The sequence below is a fragment of the Salvia hispanica genome, chromosome 2, assembly GCF_029641045.1.
Source record: "Salvia hispanica isolate PSC_SH4W2 chromosome 2, Shi_PSC_v1, whole genome shotgun sequence".
In the NCBI taxonomy this organism is placed as follows: domain Eukaryota; kingdom Viridiplantae; phylum Streptophyta; class Magnoliopsida; order Lamiales; family Lamiaceae; genus Salvia; species Salvia hispanica.
In genome coordinates this window covers 6,126,604-6,148,264 of record NC_142693.1, presented here as the reverse complement: position 1 = coordinate 6,148,264, position 21,661 = coordinate 6,126,604, and the positions used below count along the sequence as shown (strand labels likewise).

The window sequence follows — 21,661 nt, the reverse complement described above, 5'->3', positions numbered from 1 at the left end:
TAAGATAATAACTAGTATGAAACTTAACCCAACCTGCCAATGTGCATATCCGCCCTCCTTCTCCAACTACGGGAACAACTTGATGAAATCATTCAAGTCTCACAACCAACCAACCATGCTGGACCCCAAAGTGGTGTCCAACATGGCGCTCGGGAGTGTGGAGAGGTTTGCTGAGGTGTGCCGTGGAGTCGAGCATGAGTGAGGTGGTGAAAGAGATAGAGAAGATCATGGAATCTTGCAGGGCTGAATCCAAGTAATGAATCTGCATCAACATCAGAGAACTATGAAGGAACTAGTAAATGAAGCATATATGTGTATCTTTTTGCCTTCATTTACAAACATGTATTTACGTTTAGACTTTCTTGTAAATGGGAGATTAAATTGTTCTATGAGAAAACTCATTTTCAATTGGAATTTTTTTCACGTGATACAAAAATACACCCTCAAACTAAATACTCCTACTTAATTCCTCCATCCACAAAAACAATCATAATTAATGCATTTTATTAGTAGTCATATACTATTGAAATACATATCACCTGAAAATATATTCTACCACGTATGGCTCATAGGATATTAAATATTTTGCAGTATCATCACCTACATTACGTGTCACACTCTCATAGGATATTTGCTGATGCAGGAAGTACAATACAAAAACACAACTGAATAGAAATTATAAAAATGTAGGAAAAAGAATACTTAAAAAGGCTAGGGATAAAAATGTAAGAGTTGAGGTACTTTCCTAATTTTCCAGGACTGTTATTATTTTCCCATATCAATAAAAACTCAAACCAAAAAATTCTGGAAACAGATTAATATCAAAATTGTCTTTGCAGCTTAAGAATCTTGTGTACATCGGCAAATTGCCATACATACATACAGAAATGTCAAAGCCAACATTAAGAACAAGATCAAATGGCCACAGCAGTTGTTACCCAACTAATCATCATCAGAAACGACCTTCTGCTTCTTCCACTTGTACGCCGCTTCCAAAATTTTGAGATTTGTGGTTTGTGTTTCTTCTGGGAATAGGTAGTCGATATACTCCTCATAACTGCAACATATCAAAACATCAGAATTTCTCACATGGAATAAAATCAAACCATGATTTCAATGCAAATAACACATTGCAGCAGAGAAAACATTGATTCTTTCCATACTGAAATAACACATTGCAGCAGAGAAAACATTGATTCTTTCCATGTTTTACCAAATTTCATTAGTCAGGGAGAAACATTCATATAAGTAACAATCAAAACTTAATTTAGGTAAAGAAATCAAGTGCTAACAAACCCAAGCAGCCAATAAAGATGCGGCTGGAGCTACATGATTTTCCATAGTCATAAAATAAGGGTCAGTAACCCATACCAATTTTTTTTTGAAAAGAGAGAACTTGCCAAGTACAGATAGATCAGCAATTTCAGAAATAAAAATGAACCGAAAAGATAAATCAAATACATACCCAGCTGGACCATCCTCAGTTTCTATGTGACGTCTCTTCTTTAGTTTCTTTGGAAGCTTGGAAGTAACCAACTCCACATTACCCAGCTCACCAAAACTTTTCTCTGTGTTCAACCACTCTTCCAAAAGCATTGCTCTTTCCTCTTTCAACTCAGGGGCAGAAGTTCTAAAATAGCTAAGGGCTTTTTCAAATACACCTGAAGAAAGGGAGAAAGTGAGATCACCAAATACTCTATATTAGAAAAGATTATTCAAAAAATTTACTTGTCAAGAACATTGTGATTTCTTACCTCTGGCCCGCTGAAGGCACTTTTTCTTATATTCACTTTCAGACAACTCTGAGTCCTGAAGGACCTCTTCCATAGCAGAAGCCTCAAACTTGGCATAACTTATCCACACCTTCAGGTGTTTAGTCCTGTCCAGCAGCCTCTCGTAAAGATCTCTAGTTCTTCCGTATTCGGATTCAGAAATCTCAAAATCAATATATGCCTGTTTCAAATAGGTAAGAAGATCAAAAAACATACCTAGTCAATTCACTAGAGTCATTTATATCAAACACATGCAATGTTTTCAATATGAATAAATTGCATACCTTCCATAGTAACTCTGGCATATCTAGAGCAGGTTGGTCAATTGCAAGCTCAAAAAGAGCTCGGGCACGTTCAGTTTCTGACAAGGACCTCTCCAACTCAGCATACTTGCTCCATGCATAACAGTTCTCAGGAGACCACTCCAAGTACTTTTCATAGAGTTTCCTGCACCGTTCTATGTTACCAAGTTGTAGCTCTATCTCAATGTACTTCTTGAAGATCTGTTTGCAATATAATACATTTAGGGCGCAGTCTGAGGAATGCCAGTGGATGAACCAAATAAAGAATATGGAATTTGTAGCATACCTTATCTTTGGGAGCCATACCAATTGCTGACCCCAATATTTTCCGAGCCCGGTCAATATTTAATTGGCGTATTTCAAATTGTGCGGCCATCAGCCATATCTTTGCAAAAGAAAACTTCTCATGAGGAATCATCTTCAGGCACAAGCTGCTCAGTTCAGACATGTATCAGGATCAGGAGCCAGAACCATTAAAAGCTATCCACATAACGGTTAAAGCAAAAGTATAAACATACTGGCGATTCCATTACTGAATTTCTCAGAACAGGCTTAATCAAGCTTACCAAAATTCCAATACAAACAGACTTTTCCCAGGATATTGGTTACATACAATTCATATAAAATGTCCTATAGCTTCAGGGTAGTTCGTCACATAGTCAAGTGAAATGCATGTATATTCTGAATCGTATTTCCACTAATCAAACATTCCAAGACAGCATAGACAGTAAACTTACAAAAGTGGATGTACAACATACATGTCCATGTAGTTTAACTGTTGTCATCAATCCAGGAGGGTGATTGGGTGAAAATATAAGGAATAATAAACTCAATCAACTCTTTAATAACATCAACTTATATGGAATGGGATCTTACTTATATATTTCTCTTGTTCGGTCAACATCCTGGGCATCAAGCTCCTCATACAAAACATAATTAATCCTGAAAATATCACAAATTCAAAACAGATATAAATCACAGCCAATCCCTTTGCTCAACATACAATACAGGCATGATTATGTAAGGTTAAAGCATTCTTACCACATATATATGTATCGCTGCCAGTAGCGCTTCTCCTGAGCAGGAGGCAGATTTGCTATTGCCCTCTCATACACATCCTCAATCCTCTGCCTATTACCACAGCTCTCTTCAAGACGAATATAATCAAACCATACGTCATAATTAAGAGGATTCTTCCTCACCTCATCCTCATACTGAAACCTCCTCTTTCCAACAATAGCATCCTCAATTCCTTCCCTGTCACCATATTGCTTCTCGAACGCTACAAACTTCTTGTACAGCTCCTCTGCCCGTCCCTTTGGAATATGATCCAGTGCAAACTTATATATGCATCTAGCTCTTTCTGTCTCCTTACATTTCTCTTCAAACTCCGCAAAAGCCACAAACAACTCCTCCGCCTCCTCGTCATCTCCCAACTTATTAACAGCCCTCTCGTAACAATTCCTGGCACGTGCTATCTCCCCATTTTTCATCTCAAACTTAGCAAATCTAATCCAAGCACTGACCTTGGGGTGACAGTCCACAAAGCGCTCAAAAATCTCTCTAGCCCTCTCGACCTCATTATACCGAAGCTCGAACTTTATATACGAGAGCCATCCTTGCTGATCAGGCATCCACTTCATCCACCTCTCAAAAATCTGCCTAGCCGCAGCCACATTCCCCAAAACCTCCTCCATGTGGATGTACTTGTACCAAAGCTGATCAACCCTCGGCAGCAGCTGGGTTGCACGATCCCACACATTCCTAGCGTGATTCACAAACTTATTCTTCATCTCAAAATCAGCATACTTGAGCCACAGTGTGTGGTCTCTGTAATCCACCTCGAGCGCGCGCTCCCACACTGACCGAGATCGGGCGAAATCCTTCTGAGATTCTTCCCATTTTGCATACTTGACCCACACGCTCTTGTTCCACCGCACTCTTCGAATCAAATCTTCGAATTCCTTGCGTTTGCGGAGGCGGTAATCGCCGAGCTCGGTGGAGTCGGTGATTTTCTGCTTGGGGGGGCGGATTTCAGCCTCCTGACGCTCTCTAGCTTCACGAAGGATTTGCTCCGCAGTGATTTGAATCGAAGCAGGCGTCTTGTTCTTGACGCGAGTAGGTCGGGGCAGCTTCACCTCCGTTTCTTTCTTCGTCAAATACCCCAGATTGGGGTCGGCTTCTCTGGAGTTCGCCATGGCTAATTGAGAGAATTAGGGTTTTAAGAATTGGGGGAAATCACTCAAATCTAAAGGAAACTAATGGGGAAGAAACATAAATATAGTAATCAAGTTAGGAATCCCAATTTTGATGAAAAAGAAATACAGAAACGGCACTTTTTATTTTTAGATTTTAAATGGACTTATTGGACTTTATAAATGGACTTTTAAAGTTGGGCTTTTGGGCTATCAAATTAAATTTATTTAGTTAAATTTTAAAGATGAATATTAAAGTGAATCTTAATAAATGGACATATTTAACTTTAAATTAATCCCGTGTCTGTGTCGTAAATTTAATTCCGTATTTTGTGTGATTGTAAATTATTTTTTTTTTTAATTATGTAATTTTTTTATGACGCACTTTTTTAATTTAAATGAAATTAATGAATTTTCCCGTATATGTCTCGTAAATTTAATTCCGTAATTTAATCGTAAATTTAATTCCGTAAATGTAGTTGTTTTGAATTATTTTTATTGCGGCTGGCCTATGGCAGGCCTATTTGAGTAAATGCTGACGTGGCAGGTGGAATTTTAGTACTGCTGACGTGGCAGAGAGAGAATGGCTGACCGATTTCTATTGTGAATGCTCTTAGGATAGGATTCTCGCTACGACATCATTCTCCCACATTTCTATCTCACGTCACAACTTCTACAATGTATGCCCCCTCTGGACCCCTCCTCATGACAAAACATTTAACTTGCACTATTCATTGTTTCCACTTGTAAAATTGAAATACAAGAACACAATATAAAAATTCAAACTACTTCATACACAATAAAATAGAATTACAACTTCCTAAAGAGTACACTAATTATAAAAATATTTTTCGAGCATGCGCACATGGTGCTCGTGTGCTTGACGTTCCTCCTCCGTCATGTTCGACGTATCCTTATTTTGCGTTTTGAAGTATTTGTAGAATGTCATGCACTCATTTTCATGTGTCCTAATTTTTCATTTTGGCATGTCCCTTGTTCATTGTCCTATTTTACTTTTACTACTTTTTAGTAATGGACACTAAATTCCACCAACACATTTTCACTTGCAATATTTTTTAAACTAGGACCCACAAACTTGATACCACGTACTAACTTTTTCAACCATTTTCATTTACATTTTTAAAATCCGTGTCGGATCAAAGTTGGACACATATTGGTAGACTTAGTGAGTATTTACTCTTTTTTTATTTCCATTTTACGAAGTAGCTAGACATCGTCTACCAAGTCTAATGAATGTGGGAGATAAACTTTCCGTATTTTTGTAGTGATGCCCAAATTTGTGCTTGTTTTACTATTATATTTCATAAGTTAAATTTTAAATTTAAATGTAAAATTCAAAATATTGTCATGTTTCCAAATACAGGAAAGTAAATGATCAGAAATTATATTCATAGGATTCATATTCCTTGTCAACTTTACTTTCCCGACAAATAAATGGACTTAATGATTTTAATATGGCCTTGATTATAGTATAACATTTTATCAATTTTTTCTAATACCATTGCGTAACAACTAATGTGTATACGTATCAATCAAACAGATCCGGTTTAAAAAAAAAATTAATTGTAAAAAATAAATAAACAAAAAACCGATGCCCCGCTCTTTTACCAAATCCTTCCTCGCACAGTCGTGACGTGATCCCAATTCATACCGTGTGAGGATTAGGAAAGTAGCTATACTTTACGAATTGATGGGTTTCACTGGCAATTCAAGGGTAATAATTTCATATACTCCCCCATCCCAAGATAAGCGAAACACTTCTTTCGGGCATGAGATTTAAGAAATTGATATTTAAATAGTTAAAGTGGAGAGAAAAAAAGTAAAGGAGAGAGGAATTTACTAAAAGGTGAAATGACTCACTAATAGTGTGAGATCCCTAGAGGTGGCCAAACCCAACCGAACCGGCGGTTAACCGCCGGCGGGTCGGAATCGGAACCGGACGACAGTTCCGGTTCGAAATCCGGTCTAGGGTTTATAACGGGCCGGTTACAGTTCAAAAAATATGAAACCGGAACCGGCAGTTAACCGCCGGTTCGGAACCGCCGGTTAACCGGGAAAATGTAGCCGTCGCCGGTAGGTTCCTAGGGTTGCAGGCGTAGGACTGAAAACGGTCGGAAAACTACCGGTTCCCGACGATTCAGGGCTAGGGTTGCAGGCTTAGGCGTAGGGTTGCAGCGTAGGGTCTGAAAAGGTGTCGGAAACCACCGGTTTTCTGACACAAACCGACGGTTCGGTCAGAAAACCGGCAGTTTTCGACCGTTTTCAAAGTCTCTTTGGTTTTTACTATAGAATTTAAAAGTTATAACTATAAGATTTAAATAAATAAAAAAAAAAAGGAACTGGAACCGGAAAAACCGGCGGTTTTAACCGGAACCAGAACCGGCAGTAACCGGCGGTTAAACCGGAACCGGATAACCGGTATCCGGGCCGGTTATGGTTCAAGCATTCGACGAACCGGAACCGGCGGTTTTTGAACCGTGGCCATGTTTAGAGATCTCGTAAAGGAATATGACTCGCTTATCTTGGGACATAATGAGTATATAGCTTGTTCTTGGGTGTATTATCTACTTTGTCACAAGTAGTAAAATACTCTATCCATCCCACAAGAATATGCACTCATAGTATCAACCGAGAGAAAGAGATTTGGGAGCAAAGAGATCATTTTTATTCCTCCTGTGTTGTGTGCTTTTCCATTCTCTCATATACAATGACTCCAACTTCGACCACACTCCGACGGCCGTATCTTTCTTAGCAACCTCCGTAAGCACTTTGTCATTAAGATTCAAAATCAGTGTGTAATATGCCTTGTTTTGCATATCTTGTGACCTTGCTTCCTCCTTATCATCCATCTCAGGTTTCTTCTCATCACTACCATCTTCTTTCAAGATTTCCCATAGGCCTTGTTGCATCAAGATCGCCTTCATCTTGAGCCTCCACAACCCGAAGTCATTTCGGCTGGTGAATTTCCCCACCTCAAACTTTGTTGCGGATATTCTTCAAATAGTTGGTGTACTGTGATCAGAAAAACCACCAGAAGAACACTTCCATCGCCCAAACAATCAAACGCTCAATCAATCGCTTGATCAATCAAACAAGAATTTCCCACGGACGGCGCCACTTGTTGGGATTCAGTGGCGAAAACGCACAACAAGAAAAGAACTTGAAACTGTTAGGTTTGGTATACTGAAAAGCATGTTTCGAGTAGTTTCGCGCGAATAGAATCTAGCTTGTATATGTAAAATTATACAATCCACTTTTAACCCGATTCAGTATTATTCGAGCAGTTTCGCACGAATAGAATCACTATTATTATTACATTGTGTTTGCTTGTGCATTTATAAGATGTTTTATAAACATTTAAATGTATAATTAAGAAGCAAACAAAGTATAAGTCTTTTGCTTAGTAGATCGGTTGTGGGCGGCGTCCACTTTAAGGTAACACAGTCAGATCTATGCAATGCTTTGCAAAAGCAAAAGAAGAATTTCACGACCTAGATAGGCTTTGGCTACCTATCGTGAAAGGTTGCAATGTCAGTCCGCATATTTCTAAGCCTTACTGAAATAAGATGACATTAGTGTGGTATAGCACTGAACGGATCTAACAGCAAGACGTGTCTTTATGCTATCTACTGAAGACTAGGTCTTGATAAAATATTATTTCTTAATCTACATATGTTAGCATTGAGCATACGGTATTGGTTATGCACTCCTTTGACTTATCAAATGGTGCGGGTTTTTCGCAACCCAATAATCCTGATATATTGGGTAGTGGTGATTAATATCTAGCGGTGCTAGGATTGCTATTATGTTGAAATGTGCACGAGGTGAGTCTCGTTTGATAATGTTCTCAAGAGGAGCTCGAACAAGGTTTTATTATTCGGAAAACTGGCCAGTTGGAATTTTATCGCTCTATGAATAATAAATAAATGTTTCTTGCTAAGTCTACTCTTGGAATTAATAAGATATTAATTAATTAAGTCCATAGCAGACATTAATTAATTAATGGACATTTATATCTTAAGCGCGAGAAATAAATAATATAAATAACAAAAACCCGGATTACTTGTAATTTCGGATTTGGATGGGGAGAGTTCAATATTACTTCTGTAGTGGCTGCTCGTAATATTCCAATATAAGCTTGTATTAAATTGTGGGTTCAATTTAATTAGTAAAAAGCTAATTGGGCGAGCCCATATCCAAAACCTTCCATAGATCCCTGTCTGGGCCCAAAAGGAACTTAATATAAATAGGAGAATAAAGGAGACATAATTCATTCATTATTATTATTCATAATTTTCGTACCCCTTTACCTAGAGGAGTTCGAATTTCTCTCCTAATTGGAGAAGGATTTCTTCTGTCTTCTTTATTCGAGTCATAGTATTTTGATAAGATCAGCCCACCCTGATATCGAGATACAGTTCGGGAACCAGAGAAAAGATCTGTGGTCTAATATTGAATATCATCACGTGGAGAAGGCGCGAGCAATCGACGATTCTTTGGAAAATCAAAATCGGTAACTCTAAACCGTAGAAATCATGTTTAGGAATTATATTTTCTAAGCATGAATTATTTGCGTTCTAGCATGCAATTATCTGTTTAACATGTGAATTGATTAATCGCATAATCGGTCAAATAGATTCGTGTCTGATTTATTTGTTTTGTACAAGTCTTCCGCTGTGCAAGGGGCACCAAACCCCAGCAGAAACAAGAAAGATGATCGACGGAGGTTCGGTGATAGAACACCTACGTCCATGGAGGAAGAAGAAATGGTGTATATTGATCTTGCTTTTGCAAAGTATGTCTCTCTATGTTGAACTCTCAAACTACTCTCAAGATGAGATTTCCTCAATAATGGATCCTCACAAGAATGCTAACTAACTCTCTCTGCAAAGTGTGTATTCATTATATACAATGTGTGTGTGAAGAAAAAGAAAAAAACTGTTATACCCCCTCTAACTGCTAGTTCCTTCTGAGCTCCTCATTTGCTCACGCACGCACATTTCGCTTGAGTGTTGACACCCATGGCTCTAACAACGCATCAATTCAGCCTAGCTCCACCGAGCTCACTTGATCAGTCCAGCAGCTCCACCGAGCTCACTTGATCAATCTAGCAGCTTGTGGTTTGCTTGGACATAGAACCAACACAAGCAAATTGGAAGATAAGACACATTTGTTAAACTATGTAACCTTGTAATCATGAAAATGAAAACTGAATCGTAAGCTACAACTAAGCAGTAACTACAACAAGAATCAATACAAAACGAATGTTGTGGTCGTAATATCAATACCTATAGCAATTAAAAATTTAGGGAATGGGCAAATATAACGAATTGGGGAAAATACTCCTCCGACCGGCGGCTACGATAAAGGAGAGGTGATTTTTTTAGGATTGAACTTAAGAGCGACGAAGATTGTGGTAGTAACACTCTACGAGTCGAGTATGCATGCCATAACTGAAAGTTACTGAATTTTTTCTTCACCTTCAATCCAATGTCGTCTTCTTCGCGGCCTACTTCACCACATCCGACAACAGTTTCTTTACCACCACCTGCCACTGCTAGGACTATCAACCCCAACTCTCTCCAAGTCTTCCATTTACCACAAACCTGAGCAACCCAATTCCAACTAAAACGCTTCAGATTACAACACAGTCGACTAACCCACTTCTAATCCCCACATTTCCGGCCACCACACTTCACAGTTCCAAGAAACACACTTCGGAAAACCTCACGTCCAATCAACATGTATTCAAAAGCCACACTTCCTATCAACACACCTCCAATCACCACTGTGCCTCTAAGCATCTCCTTTCCTACCACCACACCTCCAATCATCACCGTGCCTTTGAGCATCTACCATCCTACCACCACACCTCCAATCAACATGTATTCAAGAGCCACACTTCCTATCAACACACCTCCAATCACCACTGTGCCTCTAAGCATCTCCTTTCCTACCACCACACCTCCAATCATCACCGTGCCTTTGAGCATCTACCATCCTACCACCACACCTCCACCACACCTCCAATCACCACTCTTAAAGATGGTAATCGAATGAGGTGTAAGAAGATTGAATATGCATATTGAAGTAGAGAGTAGATAATAATAGGATGTATTCCAATTGTGTGTTTACAAAAGCTTATCTTCCTAATATTTATAGGAAGATTAGAGTCCCTTGAAGTGCCCAAATAAACGTGTATTGGAAACAAACTATACTAGGAACTCTACACAAATAAGTGTTTTTTGAAACTCTACTCCATTCAAAGCAGGTGGCCAATTTAGGCTTCCTTTTTCCAACAACCACCGTGCCTCTGGGCATCTCGCATCCTACCACCACACCTCCAATCACCACCGTGCCTCTAAGTGTCTCGCTTCCTACCACCACACCTTCGATCACCGTGTCTTCTGAAACTACACTTCCGATCACCGTTCCTCCAAGCACCTCGCTTCCTATCACCATACCTCCAAGCACCTCGCTTCCTACCACACTTCCAATCACAACACCTCTGGTCACCTCGTTTCCCATCACAACACCTCCGAGCATCTCGCTTCCTACGACCACCCCTTCGATCACTATGTTTTCTGAAACTACACTTCCTATTCCATGCTTTTGAGCACCGCACGGTCTATATTACTTACTCTCATTTTCACAATTGCCTCTTCACCACGCACTGTTACTGAGAGGATCACATCTTCTCCTCACTGTTCTCCTCGGCCTACTCCTCTTGGAGACACCACATTTTAAATTACCACACTCCCTATTATTTCCACAATCTCCGAGAAAATTCCATCTAATACTCATTCTCCACACCCCCGATCTCCTCCGCCTACTTCTAAGCCTACTACTGTCGGATGCACCGCATTTTAAATCACCACAGTGCCTCATATTTCCACAATCTCCGAGATAATTTCATCTGCTACTCATTCTCCACACCACCGATCTCCTTCGCCTACTTCTCAGCCTACTACTCTCGAAGGCACCGCATTTCAAATCACCACGGTGCCTCCTATTTCCACAATCTCCGAGATAATTCCATCTGTTTCTCATTCTCCACACCCCCGATCTCCTCTGCCTACTTCTCAGCCTACTACTCTCAGAGGCACCGCATTTCAAATGACCACAGTGCCTCCTATTTCCACAATCTCCAAGATAATTTCATCTGCTACTCATTATCCACACCACCGATCTCCTCCGCCTACTTCTCAGCCTACTACTCTCGGATGCACCGCATTTCAAATCACCACAGTGCCTCATATTTCCACAATCTCCGAGATAATTTCATCTGTTCCTTATTCTCCATACCCCTGACCTCCTCCGCCTACTACTCAAGGCACCGCATAAATCACCACAGTGTCTCCTATTTCCACAATCTCCAAGATAATTCCATCTACCACTCATTCTCCACACCCCCGATATCCTCCGCCTACTTCTCAGCCTACTACTCTCGAAGGCACCGCATTTCAAATCACCACGGTGCCTCCTATTTCCACAATCTCTAAGATAATTCCATCTGCTTCTCATTCTCCACACCCCCGATCTCCTCTGCCTACTTCTCAGCCTACTACTCTCGAAGGCACCACATTTCAAATCACCACAGTGCCTCCTATTTCCACAATCTCCAAGATAATTTCATCTGCTACTCATTCTCCACACCACCGATCTCCTCCGCCTAATTCTCAGCCTACTACTCTCGGATGCACCGCATTTCAAATCACCATAATGCCTCCTATTTCCACAATCTCCAAGATAATTTCATCTGCTACTCATTCTCCACACCCCCTATCTCCTCTGCCTACTTCTCAGCCTACTCATCTCCTACGCACCACAACTTCCCCTCCACAACGCACTGAGACAATTCCAACTGTCACGCATCCTCCTTAGCCTACTCCTCTGCCTACTCCACGTTTCGATTGTAGAGGTGCTGAATCTCATGTAAGGCGATTTTCCATGCACGATATTTTCCTAGCTGTTTTCAGTTTAATCAGACTTGTATCGACGGGAACCATTTTCATATTATTTGATGGACACCCGTATTGATACGTTGCAATCCCAACTTTATATTTTACTATTGCTTAATACTAAGTGATAGTGAGATTAGTGCATTGAGATTATCGTTTTAGTCATTATTTGGTGAAGTTTGTGTGTCTGATCGTTTGAATTGCCTGATTATATTTACTTTATTTTATTGTTATAGGATTAGTATCGTTGGTGTTGTCATATTTACTATTCTTGGTTGTGTTGGCTACTAGAAAAGGAAAGAGGAGTTTCTCAGAGTGAGACCGGAGCACCCGATTGAATTAATTTGGGTAGGCTTATCTGTTTTATTAATCATCATAGTCGAATTCCTAATGGAATTGTATGAGCAAAACTTCAGAGCCTTTTTCTTAATTGGCACTGGAGTTTGGTCATTGACCATGATTGTTCAGCCAGTGACGGACTACGGTCTAATGCACCTGTTTGTTTCCATACCACTATTAATGGCATTATTTCATTGCAGATGGCAATTTAGCTATAGGCATGTGCTATGTGGTATTTTACCGGTGATGGCTCTGTATTTTCAATATTTCTTTGTGCGCCAATTCAATGATGACTACTTGGGGAGTGAAGCATCAAGTGACGAAGAAAATATAGTTTAGGGATGACGAAGTGAAATGACTATTTCCAGATTGTGTTTCACTCATTTTTCATGTCTTGTTTCATATCCACATTGTGTGTTACAAATGGAGATCGAGTGTGTGTGTGTGTATCAGAGGAAATGAGAGATTGAGAATTGAAGAGAAATTCTTATTCAATCAATCGAGAGAGAATCGAGCTACAACAATCTATCTAATTATTTCAACTGAAAGCTTTAACAAACTATTTATACAAATTCAATCGCAACGGTCATGTGCAATCAACGGCTGAGATTAAAACATTTTTTGATCAGAGATGGATCCGACGATCCCTGAAGCTCATCATATGAAATGATCCTTCAATGTTCCTCTTCTTCATGTATGCAGCTGATCCATCAACACTCTAACAAACTTTACCTGGATGGTTCAACTGCCAAGCAACTCAACTCTATGAAGTTTCACTAACCTCATACACAACTCAAGTTTTGTCTTCGGTATAGGCTTTGTTAGCATATCTGTTGGATTATCAGCAGTATCAACTTTGAAGATCTTTATCTCCCATTCTTCAATCTTCTCTCGGATGAAGTGCAAGCGCACATCTATGTGCTTACTTTGCTCATTGTATACCTGATGCTTGGCCAGACATAAAGCATTATTATTGTCACAGCCAATGCTCACAGAATCTTGAATTACTCCAAAATCTTTCAATATCCCCTTGAGCCAAGAACTCTCCTTCACTGCTGATGTTAGTGACATGAACTCAGCCTCAGTGGTAGATAAAGCAACTACCCCTTGAAGAGTACTCTTCCAACTTATCACTGAGCCATAGATTGTGAATAAGTAGCCTGATTGTGACCTTCTGGTATCTAGATTCCCAGCAAAGTCAGAATCACTCCATCCCTTCAGTGCATTACCCTCATGTTCACCATTTCTATCAAACGAAAATACCAACATTTGTGGCTCCCCGCAAATACCTCACAAGCCACTTCAATGCATACCAATGTTCCTTTCCATAACTAGTCATGTACCTGCTAGTTACTTATATAGCCTGTGTAATATCTGGTCGTGTGCTGATCATAGCTTGCATTATGCTACCAATAATGTTTGCATATGGTATGTTCTGCATTTCCCTTTCCTCAACTTCATTCTTTGGCTTTTGATCTGGCCCATGGGAACATAAACCTCTTTCACATTCTCCATCTGGAATTTCTTTAGCAATCTAGCTACATAATCAGCTTGTGTCAGCCATATCTATCTCTTCTCTATCTTTCTTACTATGGACATGTCAAGAATTCTTCTAGTTGACCCCAAATCTTTCATCTCAAAAGCAGCTCTGAGGTCTCCATTTACTTTTTGAACTTCCTTCAAATTAGCCCCTGCCAATAGCATAGCATCTACATATAGAAGTAGATAAGCTACAACAGCTCCACCGACACTCTTTATGTAAACACATTTGTTCACCGCCCTTTTCGTACGCTCTCTTCTTTCTCTTTAAAGTTGTTGTGCGTCGTCGTGAACTACTCAAGTTGGGCAATCGACCTGATCAGGCCAGCCTATTTCTTCCTGTTTACCTGCGAAATGCGGGTTAGTGGGTCCGGTAAAAGCTCAGGCTGATCAAGCTGAGTGGCTCCGACTCGAGTGAGAAGAAGGGAAGAGCTGACAGGAAGGACAATCGAACAAAAACCTTAACCCACTAATACTAACTAACTAACTAGTATAGGGAAGTAAGGTTCGATCCCACAGAGATGAGGCATTGGACATTGTTTGTGTGACACGGCTTGGGGCTTGGCTGCTGCCACGCTTTAGGGTTTACTTTGGGGGTGGGCTAAGTTATCTACTGGGTTGGAAAGAAAAGCTAAACTGAACAACTAAACTAACCTAACTGATCAACTCGCCAAACATTACTATAAAAAGACAAACATAATAAACGGGATTGTCAGTCCCCTACAAAAAAGTACGAAAAAGCAAAACAACTTTAACAGAATCATCTTCTTCAACAAATCAGCATAGAGAAACAGAGCATAAACAGATCTGAAAAGCTAGAGAAGACGAAACAAAAGAAAGCAAATAAAACTTAAAATTACTTCTACGATCTAAGCTACGACAACGTAAAAACACGACCTATGACACTTTCATGCAGAATAGAAAATAAACACCTAGATCTAAACAGAAAATGACGACTCAATAAAAAACATCAAATCTAAGCTAAGACTCAACATAAAACACGAAAGCAAAAACAGATCTAAACATTAAAACAGAAAACAAAGCACAAAACTAAGAAGCGAAAACGGAAACTTAGATTAAACAAGTAGAAAACAGAAAAGAGTCTATACATCAAAAGGAAACAGAATCTCAGCAAAGAAAGCGGTAAATTGAATCATTGCCCCTTTTCGAAGTGGAATTACAAACGAAAATGAAATTTGCACGAGAAAACAAACACTAAAGCAGCAAACTACCAGCTATCTAAACGGAACCAAGTGTGTGCAGCAAACTAAAGGCGAGGAAATGAAAGGAAGACTCTGATTTCAGCCCTAGAAGAGGACTAAAATACAACCTACTCTAAGAAGACGGGTGAGAACCCCCTCTAAACTAAAGTGCATAAAATAAAAATGGAGGAACTTCCTTCTCTTGGTGTGTAAGGCTCCTTTATATAGGGAAGCGTAGCGCTCTGATCCCTAGGGTACCACCTCCCCGAAATGATGTCTCTGCCCTTCACACTCTAGAGTGGAGTTTCGTAATCTTCTCTTCAGCGCAGAGTCTGGCTGGCTCCGGTTGATATTCGACTTGATCAGCTCAATACCGCCCTTTTCCTCCTCCTTTCCTCGACTTTTGCTTCCGCCTTCTTGAATGGTGCGACCTTCGGTTTATGGCAAAATCTACACACACCTGGCTCAAAAAGGATCGTTAGTTCACTGATTTAAATATAGTTTTACGATAAAACACATGCATGAAACGAGCCTCTGCCACAATCAGGCAGAAAAACAAGTACTCGGCATCAGAATATCTAGAAGAAGGTTTTATATTTCTCCTAGCTCTGTCTCTGGCTAATTTCCAACTATCTTGAGCGGCTGGGCTTGGTTGTTGTGGTTGTTGTGTGACTGTTGGACATCAGAGACACTAGATTCTTGATTCTGCTGAGTCTCTTCATGCTCCACCTCAATTTCAGAAATGTCCACCTTTTTAGTTTATTTATTTGTTTCCATATTTGCCTTCTTCTTGAAAGGCAGCTCATGCTGCCAGAAGATAACATCTCTGCTGATAATAACCTTACCATTTCCAGATTCAATGCACTAGAGTGTGTACCCCTTTACTCCTGGATGATACCCTATCATGATGCCTTTAACTGCTCTTGTTCTTGCTTCCTGCTTCCCTTGTTTGATGTGTGCAAAAGCCTTGCAGCCAAAAGTCCTCAAATTTTCATAGCTGTTGTTCTTACCAAACCATTTATTGTCTGGTATGTCCCCTTTCAAACTAGATAGGGGCATTTGTTCATCAATTTCACAGCAGTGGATGCTGCTTCTGCCCACAACCTCTTCTCCAAACCTTCAGCCAGCAGCATACAACTGGTCATTTCCAAGATAGTGCGGTTTGCCCTCTCTGCCACACCATTTTGTTGTGGATTCATGGGAACAGTTCGATGTCCCTTGATGCCTCTAGACTTGCAAAACTCATCAAATTCTCTTGACAAATACTACAAATACTCCAAACCATTGTTCTCAAGCATCCCAGACTTGTGCCTTTTTCTGCCTCCACTTCAATGTACCATTCCTTGAATTTCTTAAAAGCCTCTGACTTCTCCTTTAATATGTAAATCTACATTTTTCTGGAGAAATCATCAATAATGCTCATGTAGTATCATCCACCTCCAATTGACTTCACTTGAGCAGGCCCCATAAGTCACTATGTACATAGTCAAGTGGCTTTGTTAATGTGTGCATGGCCTTCGGGTAACTCAGCTTCTTTGCCTTCCCCAATACACATTCCTCACACTTCACTGAATCACTATCCGCATCATCACAGTACACAAGCCCTCTTTTAATCAGCTCCTTCACAGTTCCAATGGCTGGATGACGAGGCCTAGATCCACACTTTCAAACTTTCTGTAACAAGAGCACAAGCCACCTCTGAATCTGCCTTTAACACAATGGTTGTCATGTAGTACAAACTACCATTTCTTTCTGCCTTCATCAATAATTTCCCTCATTTGCTGACAGTCATCACCCCAGCTTCAGACACAAACTTACATCCCTTTCTTTGAAGTGAGCCTAATGAGATCAAATTTCTTTTAATTTATGGGGTGTACTGACAGAATTGAGCAAGATGATACATCCATTCTCAACTTTCAGTTTGATAGAGCCAACACCTTTTACTGAACATATATTGTAGCTCATATGGAAACTTTATAGCCAGTCCATAATCCAAGACCCATTTTCCTTCTTATACATTACATTCAAGGCTACTGGAACTCCATCCTTTTCAACCTCCTTGGCTGAATTCACCACCTTACCACCATTTTGTTGATGTTTTCTCTTCCAGACATAACAATCTTTCTTTAAATGACCTGGCTTCTTGCACCAATGGAAAGAGCGGGTCTCTTTTTGATCATTGGGAACATTCTTGGAAGGCTCATTGCACTTCTTGTATGGCTTCTTCCCCTTGAATTTCTTCACATTCAAGCTCTCAGACATTGAGCTACCTCACTTCACCTCCATATTCTGCAGCTCCTTTGATCTCAAGGCAGACTGCACCTCAAGGATTGTCACGGTCTTCTCTCGACCATACAAGATCGCATCGCGAAGTTGATCATAATTTGATGGGAAGGCATTCAATAACAGAATTGTCTTATCCTCATCACCAATCGATACATCAATATTCTCCAGATCATCGACGGTCTTATTAAAATCCTCTAACTGTTCTAGTACCCCCTTTCCTTCCAAAAACTTATAGGAATACAATCGTTGCTTCATAATCAACTTATTCGCAAGTGATTTAGTAAGGTAGATATCTTCCAGTTTAGCCATTATACCTGCAGCGGTCGTTTCTTTCGCTACTTCCCGCAGGACTTTATCACCAAGGTTGAGAACGATCGTGCTAAATGCATTTGCCTCATTATTTGCACATTGTTGAGCACTCTTCTCACAAAGATCCATAGTCTCAGTTTCCTTCCCCTTAGTCGACAAAGCGGAAGCTAGACCTTGTTGAGTAAGCATCGCACGGATCTTCATCTTCCATAGCGCGAAATCATTCTTGCCTGTAAATTTCTCCGCTTCAAATCTTGATGCCATCGCTGTCGCAGATCCTCCAGAAAAGATTTATCCCCAAATTGATATTCCCACCGGACGACACCAATTGTTACAAATGGAGATCGAGTGTGTGTGTGTGTGTGTATCGGAGGAGATGAGATATTGGGAATTGAAGAGAAATTCTTATTCAATCATCGAGAGAGAATCGAGCTACAACAATCTATCTAACTGTTTCAACTGAAAGTTTTAACAAACTATTTATACAAATTCAATCCCAACGGTCATAACTCATGTGCAATCAACGGCTGAGATTAAAACATCTCTTGGATCAGAGATTGATCCGACGGTCCCTGAAGCTCATCTTATGAAATGATCCTTCGTTGTTCCTCTTCTTCATGCATGCAACTGATCCATCAATACTCTCTCATTGTGTAATGGAAAAAACGTAAAACGTCAATTTCCCTTATTAAAAATATATGTTGTGTTTCAACTGGAGTCAGATTCATCTATAAATCATCACCAACCACCCGTCACTCAGGTGCACAAGCGAGATTAAGGTTACAAGTATTCAAAACTAATCAGATTTGCTTAATTGAAACAAATATAAGTAATCATATCTGTAACAAAGTCATTTTATATAATAATAAACATTAAAAGAAAATGTAAGACAAGCAGCTGTTTGTTATAGATCATTACCTCCGAGTACTTAAAGCAAATTTCAAGTTCAGAATTTACTAATACTATGAAAAAGGCAGCTCTATTAGTGAACCAAGATGAAGCACAAATTTGATCCAAAAGTTAAACATCAAGAATTGAAGAATATTGAAGTAAAATGGAAAACAACAACATGAGGTGATGCATTGGAGGTTTGAAATTGGGACCTCAAGGCTCATGGAACAACCATCCAAAATTATTAATTACAAAAACAATTATACGTATAGGGGTACTTAATTTTTTAGTGCTACCAATTAATTGATGATCGATATCCTTGTGTATTCTACATCTTGATTAAAAAATCATGAAATAAAATTATAATTTTATATGTAATAGTAAAGAAATTCAAATTATAATAATCATTCACATTCAATTATTGTATTATTAGATAATTGTTAAAATTGTAAATTATAAAAATGACTAGACGCAGTACTTATTTACTTAATACTGTCACCTAACTAATTGATGCTCATTAAGTCAATTTTTTGATGTACTCTACATCTTGATTTAAAAATATCATGAAATGAAATTTAGTTCGATATCGTAAAAAATTAAAATCATTAGAGTCATCCACATTCATTTATTTTAATTACTATAAGATAATTTTTAAAATTGTAAAAAAATGAAAATGACTATATGCATAACTTTTTAGTACTACTATTAATCAATTAATTAATTGATGATCATTAAGTTGATTCCCTCATGTATTCTACATCTTGACACATCACAAAAAAATTTAAAAATTTCATATGTAAAAATGAAATATAACTAAAATGATAGTAATAATCATATTCTATGTTGCCAATGTTGCCAAGTTTCTCCTACGCTGTTATTTTAAGTTTTCTGGGAGTGAACGTCGAACGTTTAGTCATATGACGTCATTATTATTCTTTGACAATTAAGAATAGTGTATTATCCACTGAACCATGTTTTTCTTTTTATGTTTTACTGATTCGAATGTAAATGTTAATTATGAATAAGTGAATAATCTTAAGGAGGACATGTGATATAAATCATGTTTCATAAGATAATTAATGAAGGAATGGTATATATTTTTTAGTGGTGATGAAAAAGAAATACTCCCTCCGTTTCTTTATAGTTGAGTCATTTTCTTATTTCGGAAAGTTTTTTCATAGTTGAGTCATTTCTATATATGGTAACTTTTTTTCTCTTTCTTACTTTACTCTCTCTTACTTTATTCTCTCTACTTTATTCACTTTATATTTTTTTCTCTCTACTTTTTTCTCTCTTTTACTTTTTTATGTATTTATTCAACACATCCAATATTTCTTTCTAAAACTCTGTGTCGAAAAGTTTCGCCTCAACTATGGCGAAACCGAGGGAGTAACAAATTTAGTAATTTGAATAACACCATTATAACACTACAAGTAAAGTAAGCAACATCACAAGTAAAGTAAGCAAACTCTAAGCACTTTCTTCATCCCAAGTCAATTGAGTCTTAGTATTTCTTTTTAGATTGTCCCAAGGTAGTTAAGATATTTTATTTTTTAGTAAAAACTTTATCTTCGTACTCTACTCTATTTTCTTTTTTCTTACTTTATTTCTTCTATTACTTTACTCTTTCTATTTTAAACTTTAACGCATCAATTTCTTAATTCTTGGTCGTACCCAAAAGAATTGTCACCATCTTAGATGGATGAAGTAGTTTATTTTAATCGTTATAGGAGCATTTGATGGTATCATAGCTAATAGTTGGCTCACATTAATAATGTGTATTGACTTCTTGAAGAGAGAGACAAAGAGAGGATTGAGGGTGAGCGGAGATGTACACCGGGATATCAACTATCACGAACAACGACGGGGCGGTCGGAGGCGGAGGGAGTAAGGGAAGAAGGACCGATCTCTCTCCATGTTGGACTGCAATAATTTTTACTTCTTGGGTCGGCTGGGGATGTAAGAAGTGGGCTGGGGAATTATTATTTATTAACTCTTGGGCCAGTTTATTAGTGATTTCTGGAGTAGTTTAATGTTGGGGGCTGATTTATTAAATATGTAATGGATGGAAGAAGTAATTAATTCCTGAATTAATGCTGGACCAAGCATTATCAAATTATGTGTTCTACATTTTCTGAATAATTAATTTAAAATAGTTGGTGTTTTATACTCCCTCCGTCCCCTAAATATGAACACGCATTTTGTGGACTAAGGGAGTAAAAACTCACGCGAACGTGTGCTCACGAGAAGCGTAAATGGACGCGGCACTGGCGGTGCTGAGGGGTGAGATGGCGCCGGTCGAGGAGGGTTGGAGGAGACTACGGCGGCAGAGGAAGGTTAGGGGACCGCGGTGGGGGAAGAAGAGGGGGAGAAGTAGTAGTTGCAGGGTTAATTGTGCAAATGCGAGATGTTAAGAAAAGTATGAGTCTCACTTAAATATATTAATTTTAAATTAAATGAGAGTGGAATGAGTTAGTAGAATGTGAGATTCTATTACCATTTATAGTCTTAATGAACCAGAACTCCTGTTCGCGAACAGACTAAAATAAAAAACGAGACACCTATTTACGGACAGAGGGAGTAGCATCTAATTGGAAACTAGCAGGAGCTTGATGCTTTTTTCATTCTTCCTCGAAAAAAATATTATGAATAATGTTTTCATTAGACAAGAATGAGTACAATTTGACGCTCTCGCTAATAAATCTATCATATATAGCGATTTCCAAGTTTTTGAAGAGAATAAAAATAAATACTTCATCTGTCCCTTATAATTTATCACCATTTGACTAGCCATGAATCTTAATAAATGTAATAGAAAGTAGATTGCAAATGTTAGTCGAATGT

General features: G+C 38.8%; 1 protein-coding gene across 1 annotated transcript; it reads right to left on the bottom strand.

The window, feature by feature from the left end:
• Positions 1-815: 815 nt before the first annotated feature.
• On the bottom strand, positions 816-4,347 carry LOC125201101 (uncharacterized). The gene is made up of 7 exons (XM_048099025.2): positions 3,116-4,347; positions 2,951-3,016; positions 2,361-2,505; positions 2,057-2,275; positions 1,755-1,953; positions 1,466-1,661; positions 816-1,057 (listed from the first exon to the last, which is right to left on the bottom strand). The coding sequence occupies exons 1-7, from the start codon at positions 4,270-4,272 to the stop codon at positions 943-945; spliced, it is 2,097 nt and encodes a 698-aa protein (XP_047954982.2). The 5' UTR covers positions 4,273-4,347; the 3' UTR covers positions 816-942.
• Positions 4,348-21,661: the final 17,314 nt, after the last annotated feature.

What these genes read in the sequence shown, in the direction of transcription:
- LOC125201101 (XM_048099025.2), bottom strand. Translation starts at nt 4,272, where the DNA reads ATGGCGAACTCCAGAGAAGCCGACCCCAATCTGGGGTATTTGACGAAG. An exon ending in GTATGGCTCCCAAAGATAAG is followed by an intron (nt 2,276 to 2,360) that starts GTATGCTACAAA and finishes TATTGCAAACAG; the next exon opens with ATCTTCAAGAAGTACATTGA. An exon ending in GTGCCTTCAGCGGGCCAGAG is followed by an intron (nt 1,662 to 1,754) that starts GTAAGAAATCAC and finishes CCCTTTCTTCAG; the next exon opens with GTGTATTTGAAAAAGCCCTT.